The sequence below is a fragment of the Cibotium barometz genome, chromosome 11 (genome assembly GCF_041138505.1).
Source record: "Cibotium barometz isolate CiBa-2024 chromosome 11, ASM4113850v1, whole genome shotgun sequence".
Lineage (NCBI taxonomy): Eukaryota > Viridiplantae > Streptophyta > Polypodiopsida > Cyatheales > Cibotiaceae > Cibotium > Cibotium barometz.
In genome coordinates, this window is record NC_141056.1 from 6510183 (window position 1) to 6529207 (window position 19025).

Consider the following 19025-nt stretch of genomic DNA (forward strand, 5'->3'; position numbering starts at 1 on the left):
TAACATGGAACGATCAATCCATAGTTTGCAAACAAAATCATCATATTGATCAGCATGTAACAAGTACCAGCGATCCAGACATGTCCAGATATGTGGAAAAGCATTGTGGTTAAAAGTAAACCCTTGCAGATGAGGGAATACATGTTGCCATAGGTCCAAAATATTGCAAGAAGAGAGCAAATCATTCCATGTTCTACGTTCAGCTCCAAGCATATGAGTTCTTCCAGTGGAGTTAAATTCAGGAGATGGAGCATTATTAAAATCTCCACAAAGGAATGCATTATGGAGCCAGGGATAAGCCAACATTTGTGACCATATATTTGCCCTGTCAGTTGAGCTTTGTGGTGCATAAACTGCTGCAAATTCATAAATTTGTCCATACAATAAACATTGAATGACCATCCATCTGCCAGCAGAATCATTGTAGGCCAACATTGGTTGTAGATCATGCTTAACAAGCATAAAAACTCCCGAGTAATGCTGAGTGCCCGCATAAAATATATCATAACCAGCAAAGTGACCTGATTGACCCACGAAGGTATGCTGATTGTGTTCTTGCACACACACCAGATGAGGCTGCATTTTATGTACATAGTGCCAAAACAACCTAAATTTACTTGGATCACAAAGTCCTCTAATATTGTACGAAAGACATTTTATTGGAGCATCAAACATCAAATCTGTACAAAGGTATATACAGTGAACAGCCAGCAAAATCAATGTTGCATAACAACAACTGAATCAGGGAGAGAGCCCTCGCCCTGAATCAAGAGAGACTCATGCATATTCGTATCACCACACATATCCAAAGCATTTACATCGGCATCCATACTCGAGGAAGCACCTCGAACTACATCTGACCATATTCTAGAAAGCATAGTCGATGAAGTGGAAGACTGTGTAATAGTGGCAGATGCAGTCCAATTACGTGAAGGAACGGGAGCACGACGAACCATAGTAGCTTTTTTCGGAGTTTTCCATTCAGCCGAAGATATTTTATCTTTTCCTTTATCCTTGGGTTGATTAGACACTGCCAAAGAAGAAACAACTTGTGGAGAAACTTTAGCTTTTCCTTTCTCTTTCTCCTTTTGAGTATTTCGAGTGGCTTGATTTGTTGGTATCTCCTTAATTTGAGTTGGCTGCTCATTCGCTGAGATGGGAGGTACAGCAGATAACGGCGGAGGATGCAGCAGAGAAGGACATTCAGAAGCCATATGCCCAAACTTATGACAAGTGAAACAAGCACCTGCAAAGACTCCCCAATTTAATTTGAAGTAACGTGCACCCATGCCACGCACATTTTCTACTTCAACAGCAATTGCTGGTGGTTGCTCATGGTCTGTATCCCACAAGATGCAAAATCTGTTTTTGTTTCCTGTAGGACGAGGTGCACAAACCACTTTGCCCAGAGTGGCTGCTATACCTGGCAAATGTTCTCTCAAATATTCTGGAAAATCCACGACCTCGACCCAAACAGGACAACGATGTCTAATCACGGACTGATAGTCCTTGGTCGGGGACCAAGGTAACACATGTACCAACTGTACACCAAACATAAGGGGGGAAGATTCAAGCATCTGCTGCTTATATTGACCATCAGACAGTAATACATCATAAAAACCCCTTGCTGCAAAGTGAACTCCATCTACAAAGGGTCCACCTAGAATGGACTGAATCCATTGAGCTACTTTTGCGCAGAAGGCATTTTACCTGGAAAGAAGAGAATAATTCCTTTCTCTGAGTATCTACGCAGAGGAGACACAATCGTCGGCAATTTAATCTTATAACTGAAAGAAGGAGGCGGGTCCTTCCATTTGACACGACTGTCTACAAAGTCCTCACATAAAGCCTCATATACAAACTGTGCATCCGACGAATCTTGCTTGATCATGGTGACAGATTCAATTGCAGCATGCTGCCTCTTGTTACTGTCTGCAGCATTATCCCGGCGAGCATAGGTCACAACAGTCTCAGACATAATTGCAAGAGTATGTACAACACTGCTAAACAACTCTTTTTTTTTTTTGGAAAGCTGTATGCTGTATACAGGAGGCTTTGAAATTTAGGCGAGTAGACTTGCAGCTTCGAAGCAAAAGGAGTCGCAGGCGAAGAGGCGAACAAGGTCGCAAGCAATAGGCGAGTTGGGTTGCAGGCGATAGGCGAACTGCGAGCAGTCGAACAGGCGACCTGGGTCGCAGGTGAGTAGAGTCGCAGCTTCGAAGGCAAAGGGAGTCGCAGGCAATAATCGAGCTGGGTCGCAGGCGATGGTGAACTGGACCGCAGGCGAGCAGTCTACACACACACACACACACAGGTGAGAGCTGCAGCCAGAGGGAAAGCAAAGGAGAATCTGCTCTCTCTCAGACATGTGCGCAGGTCACAGGCAAGCAGGTCCCGGCGAGCAGGTCCACAGGCGAGCAGGTCCCGGCCACACTCACACACACACCTATATGTACACACACACACACACACACACACACACACACACACACACACACACTTTTTTTTAGTGAAACCATTGCTACATAAATAAAAGTAATGTTCATTCATAGCTGTCCCAGAGTGGGACATCAATGACTCAGATCAGAAATAGTGGGAAAACACCTTGTTATGTACACACACACACACACACACACACACACACACACACACACACGCACACACACACACACACACACACACACACACACACATGCATCGCTATTGTTGGTGAGCCAATAAGCATGTTGTCGGCTTGTTGCCAACCTGCCACCTCATCATTGCTATGTGGCACTTGTGCTCCGTTTGCTCCCGCGCCATGGTGCACGACTCCTACAGGCCAGCCATGCGTACCTAGGTCGAGGTGTGTCACATTCTCCCTCACTTTTATCACAGTTGCCCTGAGTTGCACGGTGTCTATATAAAGTACCCTCTCATAGAAAGAAAAAATCCAAGCAAAGCTCATCTAAGGTATCCAAGATCCCGAACACTGCGAGACAATTTTGCATCCAATGCGAAGGCTTACATTTCGTCCTTGTCGCGTTAGCACAAAGACCAACAAAGAAACCTGCTGCGAGAGGAGGTACTACATACCATAGTGCTTCAACCTCTTGCCATAAGCGCATTTGGTTGGGTGTAGAGTTGGTTCAAGCACGTCAAGATGACCAACTCTTGCCTAATCTTGCACTTTTTGTCTGTCCACCCATCCAAGAAAAAACACTATGGATCAATGAGTATCCTCTCGTAGCTCACGAGATGAACACCCCAAAGAATGGCCTCACAGATCTCTGCTATCCACACTCTAGCCTCTAATGCATTGACAGAGATGGATCACAATAACTTTTCACACCAACTTCAATCCACTATGAAGGAAGAAAGCATAATCAAGGACAATACTCCTTAAAAGAATCCCACCAAATTTGTATCTATCAGTACTGTTCGGCACCTGAATGTCCAGATCACCATCTCCTTGTGGAACATGCTCTTAGTAATACTTACGCTGATATACTGAATCAAAAACTCTAGCTATTGGTGCTAAAGTTGAAAAAACTTGTGTACTGTGAAGATACACCTACCTCCATGACCATTGACACTAGTCACTGAAGTAACTCCACCCAATTCAAAACAGTAGGTGAGAGAGTCCTCCTCTAGCTTTGAAATTGAAGCAACTGCCATGGAGGCCAAAGATTCTCCACCTAGCACAGACGGCAATTGTGAAGACTCCCCCTCATAGACCTGGCTAGAAACTTCCTCTATTCGAGCCTATGGCATGATGCAATGAAGCACCTTGGTAACTTCTTAAGTGACTATGCTGATTGCTTTGCTGACACCCTACTTGTACTGTCATGTGCACATATGCCCATGGACAAGTTCCTCAGCTAGTCCAGCAGGGGAAGCCAGAAAAAGACCAGGATGATGGAGCACATAACACTTTTTGGCAGTATGGACTTGGAGATAGGTGCAAGGATGCCCTATCAGTTGCGTTGGATTCAAGGTAGGGCAATCGGCTGCAGTTGTTGTCGGTTGTACCTGATCTGAGGCTCTGGCTGCACATCAGGAGGTGGCTGTACTTGCTCTGGCTGCAGGCGCATGATGGCACAAGAAGAAGCCCAGTCGGGTTGGGCATTTAATGCATTGTTGACTGGCCGACCAGCAGGCGGCCAGTTTTCCAAGTCTTGTGGAAGGCCTATAAATAGGCACAAAGGTTCCTCATTCTAGACATTCAGTCCTTTATGGATTGAGTCCCTTAGGATCCAAGTAGGGACTAGAATTTTGGTGTTTATCACCCTTTTATGAAGACAGCCTAGGGCTGTAGAAAAGTACCTTTTTGTACTATAGAAATATATGAATTTCCAGCACATCTCTCTCTGTCTCTCTCTCTCTCTCTCTCTCTCTCTCTCTCTTCATATCTGCGTTTTGCATCAGCATGTTTCCAGGAGTGTTTAGGGCTGAAAGAAGACCCCAGAGCTTCCGCGTGTTACATTGGTATCAGAGCATCAGGCTCAACAAAGCTAAACACTGAATCAGTCCCATATGATGGTGTACAGGTCCAAGGTGCAGGAAAGCACACGGATACGAAGCCCAAGGCAAGGAACACAGAATTGGGAATAGCTCTGAGGAGGTTTGTTGGTGGTGTTCCACAAAGCCAGAGGGGATGGCAGTCCTGTGAGCCAGATAGGTTCCCGGGCAACGGTCCCAAGGGAGGTTTATCCTCCAAGGGTGATGTGAGAGTGCCAGACTCATTTCTCAGGAATGAAGACCAAGACAGTGTTCAAGGTCAGGGCAGGAATGAATTGTGGACTAGATGCAACAGATGCATAGATCTTAAGCTGAGACAGAGTGGTTTTGGAGACCGGGCCGGGCTTTCAGAGAAAAGGGTTTGCCAGGGATGGATGGATGACAGAGGGATTTCGAAAAAAAAAGAATGGGATGATGACAGTCATCCAAGAACAGGTTGGAATCCCGTCATCAAGTTTAGCAAAGGGGAATGTCATGTGCACATATGCCCATGGACAAGTTCCTCAGCTAGTCCAGCAGGGGAAGCTAGAAAAAGACCAGGATGATGGAGCACAGAACACTTTTTGGCAGTATGGACTTGGAGATAGGTGGAAGGATGCCCTGTTAGTTGCGTTGGATTCAAGGTAGGGCAGTCGGCTGCAGTTGTTGTCGGTTGTACCTGATTTGAGGCGGCGGCTACACATCAGGAGGTGGCTGTACTTGCTCTGGCTGCAGGCGCATGATGGCACAAGAAGAAGCCCAGTCGGGTTGGGCGTTTAATGCATTGTTGACTGGCCGACCAGCAGTCGGCCAGTTTTCCAAGTCTTGTGGAAGGCCTATAAATAGGCACAAAGGTTCCTCATTCTAGACATTCAGTCCTTTAGGGATTGAGTCCCTTAGGGTCCAAGTAGGGACCAGAATTTTGGTGTTTATCACCCTTTTATGAAGACAGCCTAGGGCTGTAGAAAAGTACCTTTTTGTACTATAGAAATATACTAAATTTCCAGCACATCTCTCTCTCTCTACTCTCTCTTCATATCTGCGTTTTGCATCAGCATGTTTCCAGGAGTGTTTAGGGCTGAAAGAAGACCCCCAGAGCTTCCGCGTGTTACATGGACAGTTACCTCGAGAGAGACCAAAGGATCATTGTATTGACATAATCCTTGGTAGTTTCCCTCCTAACCGACCTCCCTACAAAGTAAGTACCACCCAACATGACCCAACATGAGGAAATTATGACTCAAGTGAATGACCATCTTGAGAAAGGATTGGTCCGACTGAGTTCTTCGCCTTACTGTTCTCTAGTATTACTTGTTCAGAAAAAAGATGGTTCTTGTAAGATATGTGTAGATTACAAAACTCTGAACAAGATAATTGTCAAAAACAGATTTCAGATTCCTAGAATCGATGACATTCTTGACAAGCTTGAGGGAGCTGCATGTTTGAGTTGTATTGATCTTAAGAGTGGCTATCATTAGATTAGAGTGATGCCTCTAAGATGTTCATAAAACTACTTTTAGAACATCTTTCGGGCTCTATGAATACTTGGTAGTACCTTTCAGTCTTACAAATGCACTTGTCACTTTTAACAGGATGATGGATAGGATTTTTACACCTCACCGCAAGTTCACCGGAACTTTCTTTGATGATATTATTATCTTTTCAAAGAGTCAGGCAAAACGTAAGGAGCACCTCACCATTGTGTTTGAAGAGCTTAGGAAACACAAGCTTTTCATCAATGGAAAGAAGAGTGAATTCTTCTTGTCAGAGATCCATTCTTTGGGGCACATTGTTTCGAAAGAGGGTATGCACATGGATCCTGCCAAGATCCACGCTATTAAGGATTGGCTTGAGCTTTAAAATGTACATCAAGTCAGGAGTTTCACCGGCTTATGTTCTTACTATCGTTGATTTATTCGACACTTTACTTTCTTGGCTTCTCCGTTTACATGATTTAACGAAGAAGAAAGCTGTATTCCGTTGGTTTGATTCAGAGAGAACAACTTTCCAAAAGTTGAAGGATGTCATTATCTCAGGGCTTGTTCTTATCATTCCATATTTGCATAGACCCCTTGTGGTCGAGTGTGATGGACGTGGAGATTGTTTGGGGGTTGTTTTAAATCAAGAGGGTCATGGAGAGGCTTTTGAAAGCTGCCACTTACAACATGCAGAATGGTATTTGCAGGTTTATGAGAAAGAGTTATTAGCCGTCATTCATGCCCTACAAACATGGAAACATTACCTTTTGGGGATTGAATTTATGGTTAAAACAGATCATCAGAGTTTACGACACTTTCTCACACAACCTAAACTTTCAAAGAAGCATTTAAGATGGGCAAATTTTTTGTCCATGTTTCATTTTCAGATTTTGCATACTCCAAGCAAGAAGGATTTGGTACCGGATGCTTTGTCACGGAGGCCTCAAGTGCATGCAGTGACTACCGCCTACCATTAGGACTTGTCAAGGTTGCAAGATTTGTATTCTTTGGACACAGATTTCCAGCTTATTTGGGCTGATTTGATTGGAGGTATTGTTGTCCCATCTTCTTCGGTACGAGATGGGTCTCTAATGATGTAGAACTGCATTTGCGTGGTCAAAGATTTACGTCAAACGATTATGGAAGAGTGCCATGTTCCTCTATATGCATGTCATCGTGGCATGCTAGCTACTACATAGGCTTTGGAATGATATTATTTTTGGCCAGCTTTATGCAAGGATATCGAAACTTATGTTCGTGAGTGCCTGGTGTGTCAGAAAGTCGAATTTGACAGGCACAAAACATTGGGTTTGCTTCAGCCTTTACCCATTCCACATGAACTGTGGGAAAGCGTTGCTATGGATTTTATTGAAATCTGCACATGGTAATGATGCTATGTAACTTTTTGGCCCTCCTAGCTCTTCTCACACGATGGAACCTTTGCTCGGACACTGGATAGATAGAAGAAGGCAAGGGAACAGGGACCATAAGGTGTGCACATGGAAAAGCATCATTTTTGGTCAAAGTGGCTTCTTCTAGAGCGCTTTTATGATGTCATGCCTAAGCTCCAAGTAACTGTGGTTTCACCGGAGTGGCAGGAATGGATACAAGGTGAGATACCTTTGCGTGTCGATGAGGCAAGAGCCATTCAACGGCTATGCTTGAGAGAGTTCTTCTGGCGCCAGGTCCGCGTCCTAGTCATTGCGGTTACTCCCTTGTATAGGGTTTTACGCATGACAGACATGGAGGGGGCTACTATGGGGCTCCTCACTCTCTTTATGAGAGAGACCATTGCTGAGATTACTCGCACCACAGTCCTTGATAAGCTTGATCCAGAGTATATGCTAACAAGGTAAATAAGATTCAACTTTTCAAGAATAAGTAATAAACTAAAATAGAATGTTGAATCTACATACTTGTTCTTTTGTTTGTTCCATATAAGATATTCTCCCCTTTATTTGCTTACCAACAACCTCACCTACAAAGAGTGGCTTTGAGGATTCTAGCGCAGGTTGGTACTAAGTTACTAAATTATGTGTAGTTACTAGATCCTGAACATTGTTTATTTTTATTGTGGATTAGGATTGCTCTTCGGGTGCATGTGAGAGGAACTGAGAGGAACTGGAGTTCCTACTCACTTATACACACGAAGTTACGCAATCGACTGAGCACGAGACAGTTAGAGCGGTTGGTCTATTGCCGCAACAACTTACGCACGGTGCATGCAATGCACGATATGAGTCAAGCTAGACAGGTATATTGTTATGTAACATGTTAGACTTACATAACTTTCAATGTTTAATTATTTAGCCCCTAATCAATTATAAAACTTGTAGGTAAACGTCGACGAATTCAAGTTGACGGTGGACACTCTTAAAAGTGTCCACAAGGAGCGTAATGGAGAGGAGGAGGCCATATATGCAGAGCTCTACAAAGAGCTAGAGGAGATTGATAGACGAGTCTCTCGCACTCGTCGTGGCCACCGAGCTAGAGGTGGAGTACAGGTTCGGCCTATTCTTACCTTTGGCTCTGGAGGCTCTGATCACCGAGTTGCTACCTATGTAAGACGTGGCTCTCGGAGCTCTACCTCCGCAACGATTAGAGTTGAGGATGCTTCCACTGCGGAGTCTTCTTCGGCAGTTCATGGTGATATTAGGGAGCCTGAATATGATGATGAGGGCAATGTTCTTAGCGATGGGGATTTTGGTGGGAGCTTTGAGGTGTCCTCCTCTAGTAAGGATATTGAAGAGCCTAGCGATAGCTCCGAGTCCTGATTCATGACATAGATGTTGACATAGGCTTTTAGCCTCTATAGTCCTCTGTGGGCTTTTTGCATTTTTGTACTCACATTTTGTACTTGCCCATGCCGTATGCCGACTTTTGTGGCTTTATATATATTCATGACTCTTTGACATGTCACATGTACATTTGTCTACTTTCATTTTCTATGCAAGTTGCAAGTTGCAACATTCTAAATATTTATGTTTTGTGTAAGTTATAACTTTATAAGTTGTAAGTTGTAACTTCTCTAAGTTTTGCATCTATATCTATATTTTTAAGTATTTTTTAATTCACCGTATCTCCAATGTATTTTTATTTTTAAAATTAAGCGGTGCGTTCCGAGACCGTATTTGAAAGTACCGCACCGAATCGAACTTTTCGTACTTGACAACTATGAGTGTTTCCAATGTGGAAAGAAGGGACACTTTGCTGAAAATTGTCCCAACTTGACAGATCAAGAAGCTAAAGAGACTAGAGGATCATCAGATTGACATCTTGCCATGAAAGTTCTTGGAACAGTTTTGTATCACGAGGGCTATGTAATGGCTTATGACAGTTTTAGATGAGGATCTCTAGAACTATAATGGAACATATTTTTGTGACTTTTTGTTACCAAGAAAGATTTAAGAGGGAGGGATTGTATCTCTAAGCTCTCTTCATTGTATATACATATGCTTGGATTTATCGCATGTGAGAGTCCAGTGGGCTCCAGACTACCTGGCCAGTACCTAGAATACCCAGTAGATGCGAATGATGCATACTTGTTTGTTGACTAGTTTGTGTCTAGTTTTTGCAGAAGGTGAGTATGCATTTATTTTCTAACCTTTGTTACAGGCTATGAAGAATATGTACCATCAAGAACAAGGACATCGGTCAAAGAAAGGCACAAAGATGTTGCTAGAGGAGCAGAAGGCACCACATATATGAGGAAAGACCAGATGCACAAGAACACTAGATGGGGCTAGTACCATATCTATGCCACAGTTGAAGACAACTGTGATATAAGAGGGAGGGAATGTAACTATTTGGTCCTCCATAATCATTTCTCATGATAGAACTCATGCCCGGACAAATGGTCAAGATGATGGACATATGGAAACAAGGTTTTTAAAGTTGGAATTGGAAAAAGCACTCGTGTTTGTGTACCGGATAGTATTGAGATTAGGAAGGTTTGTGTACCAGATAGTATTGAGATTAGGAAAAGGATCTTGTATGAATGTCATGATGCTCCTACAGCGGGTCATCCGGATGTTTTACTGGCCTAAGATGAAGGCGTATGTTCAATGACTATGTGAGCAAATTTTTCATTGCCTAGATTGCCACCCCTCAAACTTGAACATGAACCTGAATAGAAAACTAGTAGAGGTAGCTCTCTTCGAAACTTGAGAGGAGGATAAGGTTACCCTTTCAGTCTTTGTGGAGCTTCCAAATAGTTTTTGGGAGTTCGATACAGAGGATATCTTCCGGAAGTTCCTATAATGGAGCCAATGAGCTTGGAGATTGAGCTGGTGAATATGGAGCGGGGCCTAGAGATGGACCAGAACAAAAGTGGAGCAAAGAGGTGTATGATTTTCCGTAGTGCTCCAGGTTTAGGAGGGGATGTCATGCACATCATCGATGTGTGCCATGTGGACATGCTTCCTACTTGCAACCACTTTCTAGGCAAAGTACGGGGTGAGGATGGCTTGTTTTGGGCAGTTTTAACAGCCAGATAGGTTTCAGAGGGTGACCAATAGAAGTTGAGCACAATATGAACACAATAAAGGGCTTTTTGGATGACAGTTTGGGCTCATAAAAGACCAAGGGCTAGAGAACTAAGACCAAGGGCAGCAGCAACCAAGGCATTTGGATCACCATAGAAGTTGTGAAGCAACAAGACCAAGCAGCCCTCATGTCCATTAGAGCATGCATGAGTGGTCCAGATCCAAGATCATCATTGTAAATATAGCAAAAGACAGTAGATTATGTCGTGCTCTCTGTGTGTGTGTGTGTGTGTGTGTGTGTGTGTCTCTATTATGTCTTGCATAGTTTCTATTAGTGTTAACTTGTCATGTTCTTAGCGTTAATCTATGTTCACCACGTCACTCATGTGCAGTGTAGCAACGAAACGTGTTTCAGCTGGTATGAAACGGACCGAAACGTTTCATGAAAGTTTTGTTTAACGAAACATGTTTTTTATCTTGTGTTTTCCCAAAAAAAAAAACGTTATCACTTGTGCCGACTTTCCGTTTGTGGCACATGTTTCGAGGCTGCTGTTTGCACACTTGCCACCACGACTCCCACTCAGCTGCCATCATCTGTGTACCTGTTGCTGTCGCCTGTGTAAAGTTGGCCGATTGGTCACGAGTCATGACTGTTGTCCACGGTCCACCCTCACAAGCTTAATACTGCTGCCGGGTAAGCCAACGTTTGCATATGTTTCTGTAGAGTATACTATCTAGGCTGCTCTAGCTTGCTGCTTGCAGCCTTTTGCCCCTTTTTTTTGGGCATATGCTTCTATATATGTGCAGCTATACCTCTAGCCCCATAAATTCTATGGGTGTACTAAAATGGGATTTTTTCCCATAACATGTGCAGGGTCTCACTACAAGCAACATAGTATTTCTCTTGCAACTTTGCAAGATGCCTCGTACATAGGATCCCTTGTGGAGCAATGTCACATGGGAGAGCAAGTATGTAGGCTCAGGCTTAGGAAAATGGAGTCGCAATTTTTGTGCAGAGGTGCATCCTGGTAGCATTACACGGTTGAAGGCACACTTCACACATACAAAGGGCCATGGGGTGGAACCTTGTAAGGCCATACCAAGGCACATTTATGAAAGCCTTAAGGCTTGGAAGGCTAAGGAACTAGGCCTTCCTGTTGAGGAGATCGTGGATCTTGAGCATTTAAGAGAGCCTGCCATCAGTGTGGAAGAGCAAGATTCTACAATAGGTGACATGCAAAGTCAGCATCATTACACTTTTACTGTTGGGGGTAGCTCTAGCTCACAACCTTGAGCAAAGAGGACAACTTGACGTTAGTGGGGATGTCGTAGTATCTAGTCCATACTATGCATAATGGAGTTGATAGTTATATAGTCTTGTGGGTTGACTACCATGAGTATATAAAATGCACGTTCCTAAAAGGTGAATTTGGGCATGTTCCTAGATTCATCTAGGTATATATATATATGTATATTGTCCAAAAAATGTGATCGGCCACTTGGGATCTTTTGCCTTACAGCTTTCGTCGTGTTCATGTCGCATATATGCTTTCATTGATAAAGTAGCGCTTTTGTTATGTGTCTGATGTATATGTACATGTTACTAATCTGTACTGCTTCATTTGTTCCAGGTCTATAAGTTATGCAAAGCATTTCTTTGGAAGTCTGCTACTCAGAGTAAAAACAGTACTCCTGATCGTAAGGCATCCGAAGTTGAGGAGTATGTTCCTGTTGATTATTCTCTGAGCACTTATGAAGGTCCGCAGCATGGCAGTGTACAAAGTTACACTTCTCCTAGACAGCTTCAGGCTGCCCAGTGCACAGTTTATGATGACTCCTTTAGTGATAGGTGGTTGCAGAGTGATGCAAATGGTATGCCAAACTTGGAAAAGTGTTTTCCAGACAAATTTGTTGAGAGCAGCTATCCAAATGACATTCATGAAAACAACAGGAATATAAATGAGCTAATTGATAAGCAGGTCATGCATGCTTCCTCTGACAAAGTGTTCAATTTTTTGAATAGAGGATTTAGCATAGACGAAAATAGGATTAGACCATTAGTTGGGATGCTTCAAACCTCTCAGTATAGCCTTTCAGTGTCTACACAGATGATGCATGAGAAAATGACAGATGTTGGAGCAAGAGGAATGTGCAGGGCTGGTTTGGAGCCAGATGAATATGCAGAGGAATTTTCACGACTACATGCTGACAGGATAAACCACAAGCCCTCAGTATGGTCCAGGATATCTGCTCGAGTAACCAATGGTGAAGGAACAGAGAATCGGCTGGGAACACCTAATTATAACTATCTGAGTAGTGATGAGATCACAGAGAAAGATATGGATGTGCCAAATTGTGATGGCATTTTTGGTGCTATGATAACAAACAGAGGGTCAACAGAAGTATCTGCAGAAGATAGAGGAACTGAAAAAAATGAAATCTTTCAAGCTTGTGAGGAAGATAACTTAGGTGGGTTAGGTAAGACTGACTGCACAGTAGAAGAACTTAGAGGCTCTGACTTAGTTGAAGTTGACTTTCCTATCTCTTTTAAGAGGAGGAAGTGTGCAGTTGAAGTTGGAAACCCGCAAGAAACTGGAAAGTCACTAAGAATTAAGAGGAAAATTACCAGACCAAAATTTTCTTATGCCAATGAGTCGATGGAGGAGTGCGAAAAAGAATTTGGGCAGCTTAATAAATACATGAAACCTGGGACCCATGAGCATTTTGAGCAGATGAAATCCAAGGAAGTTGAAGGGGAACAATGTACCAAAATACTAACTAATTCAAATTCAAGGGTCAAAGAGTTTCACGAGGCCTTTCAAAGCAGCATTACAAATGAGCGTTCTTTGTGCTCAAGTCCATTTGAAGGATTGGGAAATGAGATTTTAAACAGTGGAAATGTCTGCAAGTTACAAGATAGCCATTTAGAGATACAGATTTCTGCACAGAACGAAGTTTCTCCGGTCGAGAATGCTAGCCAGTGTGAGGTACATGCATTACGAGAATCCCCTCTGGTTGATGTTTTTAGCAAGAAAACTGCAGAGAGGTGGCAAAATGGTGAAGTGCCAGGAAATCAGTGCAGGGAAAATGACCCTACTGAGTTGGTTTCTGCAGATTCAGCTACAGTCATCCATAAGTTCAATATTTTGGATGCTGCTGACAGCTCTGTTGTTAGAGCAGAAGATTTGACTGGCAAGATTACTGTGGATCAAAGTACGATTGATTTGAATCAGCCAATTTGTCAGTTGGGCAGTGAGCTTGATGAGAAAGATTTGGTGCGTTGTTTCTCTGAAGACAGCAATACAAGTGCTTTTGCCTTCAGCTCTCGTAGCAGTAGGGATGTGCACAATTGTCAGACATGTGGTTTGGAGCCTTGCCTTTTTTTAGAGTTGACAATGGGTCCTGGTGCTCTTTCTTCTGCAAATCTATCTGGCATTGGTAAAGGAGGAAATTCTCCAAATAACGACTTGGTGTCAGTAATTACCACAACAGAAAAAAATAGAGACTTAGAGTTGACTATAGTGCCTTGTGGTTTGTTGTCTGCAAATGTGGATGAAGTGGCAATGTGAGAATGTTCAAGAAAGCAGGGTTTGGTGCCTGAGAAGCAGGTACTTGACTGACCACACATTTATTTTTGTTTTGGGAATTAGAGAAAAAGAGTGCAGCTTTCTCAAAAGGCAGGTTTGCCAAGTTGCTGTCTGAACATTGTGAACAAGTACAGTCCTCGTGAAGATAAGAAAACACTTTTTTGGATCAAGGCAGGAGCCCCTGGAATGTTTTGGGCGGACTTAAGGCTGGAGTAAGAAATGGGCGGCACAAGGCCGTGAACTTGTTGCCGAAATCATGGTGGGCTAGGGCCCAAAAACCTGTATAGCAGGACAAACATGGCGCAAGCCAGTTTAGGGGTGGTGTATTTTGTTGCACCAAGATGCCTTGCTCGTTATCATTGCTGGGGTTCCAGTGCCACAAGGATAGGCTTGATAGAAATGTATGGATTTCAACCCAGGTATAGGAGTGTCCTACAAGAGCTGCCTCCAGCTTTGAACAATGGTTTTCTTGAAGTCTGAACTTTCAAGCCTATCTTATCTTTACTTGTTTTTTTTCCTTGAAAAGGTGAAAACCCTTTTCTTTTTTATTTTAAGCAAAAGTGCAAATAATTGTTCTGTAGTTTGATTTTTTATTGTGCAATAGGTTTGCTTTTCTAGTCTATATAAGCTTGTCACTAAGCAATGCACATTTAATCCCTTGCAATAGAATACGTATGAGCTCTCCCTCTTCTCCCTACCCTCTTGTGCTTGTGATCTATTGAATTTTGCTTGCTAGATGGCTTTGATTATAGGATCTCCCTTGCGTGAGATTCTTATCTCTATCCACCTCTTTTGTGATTAACCCTTAGTGTAGACAATCTTCTTCTCACCTTGATGAAGGTGATTGAAACTCTACCTTCATACACCATAGCCATGGAAGCATTCCAGTGTGACAAGGAAGTGAGGATGATGGACAGACTACCACACCCTCAAGGGAAGTTGTATTTGTGGCTCTATGACAAAGTGCCAAACATCACTTGTTTTCGTAAAGGCCAAGGTGGCAAGCTCTTGACTTGAATAGTAGTATAGTAAAATCAAGAAGTTTCGCACAACTCATGATTTTTACAAGTGTTGCAAAATCCCGATCTTTACATCAAGCGTGAAGGTAAGCACATTGCTCTCTCTCATAAAGGTTGATCCTTTGGTTTACTGATATGCAGCACAATAGTTCATGGCCCACAACACTTCAGGTTCCTTAGGTAGTAGAACAACTATCTTTGATGATTCTTCATCTCAGCACTATCGAATGTTTATCTTCGGTCGACCTTTGTATCCACCTCTTTCCTCTATTGGAGTCTTCTGTAGTAGCCACTCCTTGAATGGTTTCTCTAGGTATACCTATTGAAACTTGAGGATCCCATGAAGATGGTGATGGTGAGGGTGAATTAAGCTTATACTAATTGTAATGTGATTAGAGCTTATCTAGCTAGGGTGGATGATACCTAAGTACAATCATAATGATGAATAAAATAAACTAATTAAGGTTTAGACTCAAGTACAATTAGGTTACAAGATTAGGACTTGTACTCATAAAGAGGCTTAGGATGATACCCAAGTACAATTATAATGATGAATAAACTAAACTAATTAAGCTTTAGACTCGAGCACAATTAGGTTACAAGATTATGATTGTACTTATTAGGATGATACTTAAGTACAATCATAATGATGAATAAACTCAAATAATCAAGCTTTACACTCAAATACAATTAGGTTACAATATTAAGACTTGTACTCATAAAGGAGCTTGAGAGCTTGCTTTATTTCATTGCTTGAAAGTGACCCCTTTTATATGAGGTAGGTACAACAAGACTTGCTTTAAGCTTATTGGATTTCTTTGGCTAGGTGACTTTGCACTCTATCGTTACTTATTTCAACACCCTCCCTTGATGCTAGATCGGGTATAATTTTTACACTTTCACTCTCTCTTTCTCCCCTTGTGTTAGGCTACTTTGGCCTTGGTGCTACTTTGCACTATAGCTACTTTGGCTATAAATTTCATCTCTTGAGTGCATCATATGGCCTTAAAGGCTTATTAAAACACTTTTTATGGAGATAAGAGGGGTGAGAAACATCACGTTTCTTTTTCTAGAAGAGTTTTTCTTTGTCTTCATCTGTAACATCTTTGATCTCGACATAGTTTTCTTGATTCTTCTTATGGTAGAAATCTTCTTCTAGGTGACTAACTTTTACTGCAGAAATCATACACAAGATTTAGTTTATGGTTGTTATGATATTCATTCTTTGTGTGTGACCAAGTTTTTCACAATGATAGCATCTTGGAAGTGAAGAGATTGATTAATTGTTCCTTTGAGTTTTTTCACTCTTTGCAGAGAGTGCTTGTGCACTGTGAGGTGAATGTTTCTTTGTCCTTGAATTTTGATTTATGCTCAAGTAAAGATGATTCTATGTCTTGAAGCTTAGTGTTCGGTACATTTTTAAATGTAGCCACAAGTGATTCATATGGTTCTTTATCAACACTTAGTATAACAATAGACTCATCTTCTTCAATAACTTTCTTCAAGGCACTTAATTGTTACTTGATACCTTTGAATTTATTGATGTGTTATGCCATGCTCTTTGAGTCCTTCTTTTTAAGCTTGTAGAGTTAATCTTTAGACTCAACCACAATTAGGTTACAAGATTAAGACTTGTACTCATTTTGATGTATCGACCAATGTATTACTTGGAGTATATTCCGTAGATGGTGGTCAAACATAAAGGTGCATAGTAGTACTGATGGATACATATTTGGTGAAACTCTTTTGAAGAGTATAATATTAGTACTACTTTCTTCCTTGAGTTGGTGCAAGCACGCATTGTAATGGTTGGATGCAAGTTTAATGGAAGAAAATTCAGCTTACATATATAATGGCTAATGCAACCAAGAAGGTCGTAACCATGATGTAAGAACACATTTAAATAAGTGGAACTAATTTGGCTAAGCTATAAGTGCAAGAACACATTTAAATAAGTGGAACCAATTTGGCTAAGCTATCAACACAATTTGATGTGGTGGTGTACCACTTATAGGGTAGATTATATGGCAAATGAGTGTCTTCACTCAAGCCAAGAGGAAGAACACCTTTAAATAAGTGGAACCAATTTGGCTAAGCTATCATCGCAATGTCATGTGGTGGTGTACCACTTATAGGGAAAATTATATGGATGTCTCCACTCAAGAGCCAAGAGGTACTATTGTCAAGTATATAATGCTCCAATCCCACCTTCAATTGATTAAACACTCACGGAACTAAAATTGCAATTAGGTCCACTACTCTACAATGAATGCACTTAAATGCCACAAGAGAAAATGCTCACGGGCTATCTCGCTTTTATATTGAATAATCTTTTAGACATGGACTTTAAATGCTATAAAGGACTTGTGAACGAGTGAAGAAATCTAAACTGGGGTCAACCCCACAACTAGAACTCTACCAAAATTGGTGTAGAGCCCCCTATAAATTTAGTGAGTTGCTTCTTAATTGCATTCCTTTTGGTAGTAATTGCAAACAAAGTTTGCCCAAGAGCACATTGCAGATTGTCTAAAAAAGTTATAAGCAAGTGTTCTTGCCATGTCTATAGTAGGTAGCATAGCCAGGTCTCCCATAGGACCAAAAAAGACAAATGTGCAGCACTGGCCAAGGAGGTATCCCCTTACATTACATACCACTGGCCAAGGAGGTATCCCCTTACATTGCATACCATGTAACAAGGTGGGTTACCTTCACACAAACTAATTAGAGCAAGTGGGGGGATACTAAAATTTCATGTAAAGGATGGCCACACAGACAAAAGCTATTATGCAAGCGTACACAAAAAGAGTGTCGACACCTATGTAGAAGCCAATCCAAAAGGTGGGTCTCTTGGACTTCTTCAAACTATCATCGTTGGGCATGGACTACCTTAGATGCTTCCAAGAAATTAATTCTTATGACATGCCAATAAAGGCCTTGTAGTAGGTGGATCCAATATAGGGCAAAGAGCGATCCTCAGCTTGACTGTTGGAAACCGTTTAGAATGCCCTGAAATTTCCAAGAGTCGACCATGCTTGGGTCAAATATAATGCATTAGAAGTAGAGAGAATGATGTGTATGGCATAATCACTATAATGATGTGATACTCTATTACCTCATCAACCCTGGCAAGGCAAATTGTACTTGCTTCTCTCTCTATAAACATAATGGATTCACTAAAGTTGACTCTAGGGTGCTATTAAAGCTTTATTAAAGCATATAGAGAGAAATATGTTAAGGTTTCAGTTTAAAATTTTGCTAAACAAGAGATTGATAAGCTCCTAACACTGAGAGGCCAATACCTTGGTGCATGACTTCTACTTTACCGTAATAATCTACTCTAGCCTCAAAGCCCTTCAGTAGTTTCCAAAGCCCATGAAGAGGCCAACTGAGGACCAAGCCTCCACTCAAACTCCTAGAAAGCCACACAGGAAGGATGAAAACTCCCCAAAACCAACTCCCCTACCCCTAAAGAAGCTAAGAGTAGAAGAGACCACCACTATAGAAAGGCTCGTTGGAGCCAACGGCCAAAAGCACAAGCTACTGGTGCTCGAGGGCATTGATCTAGTTAATGACTTTAGGATCGGACATTAACTCTAAAAGAACACCCTCACTAGAGCCACATCCACAAGGGAAGGACAAGGAAAAAGAGCATGTAGCACAAACATTGAAGCCAGGCAACGGGACAAGGTAGGCATGAGAAGGAATCTACCACAAAAGAGACTGAAATGCCAAGGGACACTATGCCATTGCCTTCAATAGCACACTTGGAGGTATCATTGTCTATAAATGCTAACTAAATGGCTAAATGGACAACTAGAGAGTCTTGTGCCAACAAGGGTACCTTTGAGATCCAATTCTTAATTTCCCAAGGACAATGGAAGATCCAAGCCGAGAAGTTATCGGAAGAGGGTGAGGTCCTACCCACTCGTGATTAGCGAACCACACGTCAATGGGCGTGCGAGCCCTTATTTTTCAACCCCC

The 19025-nt window shown here is 42.1% G+C and overlaps 1 protein-coding gene across 1 annotated transcript in view; it reads left to right on the forward strand.

Moving 5' to 3' along the window:
- LOC147633697 (uncharacterized) overlaps positions 1 to 14579 on the forward strand; it is a 29338-nt gene extending 14759 nt beyond the window's left edge. Inside the window, exon 5 of the mRNA XM_086804702.1 lies at positions 12070 to 14579. Within this exon, the coding sequence (XP_086660828.1) occupies positions 12070 to 14007 (1938 nt within the window). The 3' untranslated portion in view covers positions 14008 to 14579. The remainder of the gene's footprint in view (positions 1 to 12069) is intronic.
- Positions 14580 to 19025: the final 4446 nt, after the last annotated feature.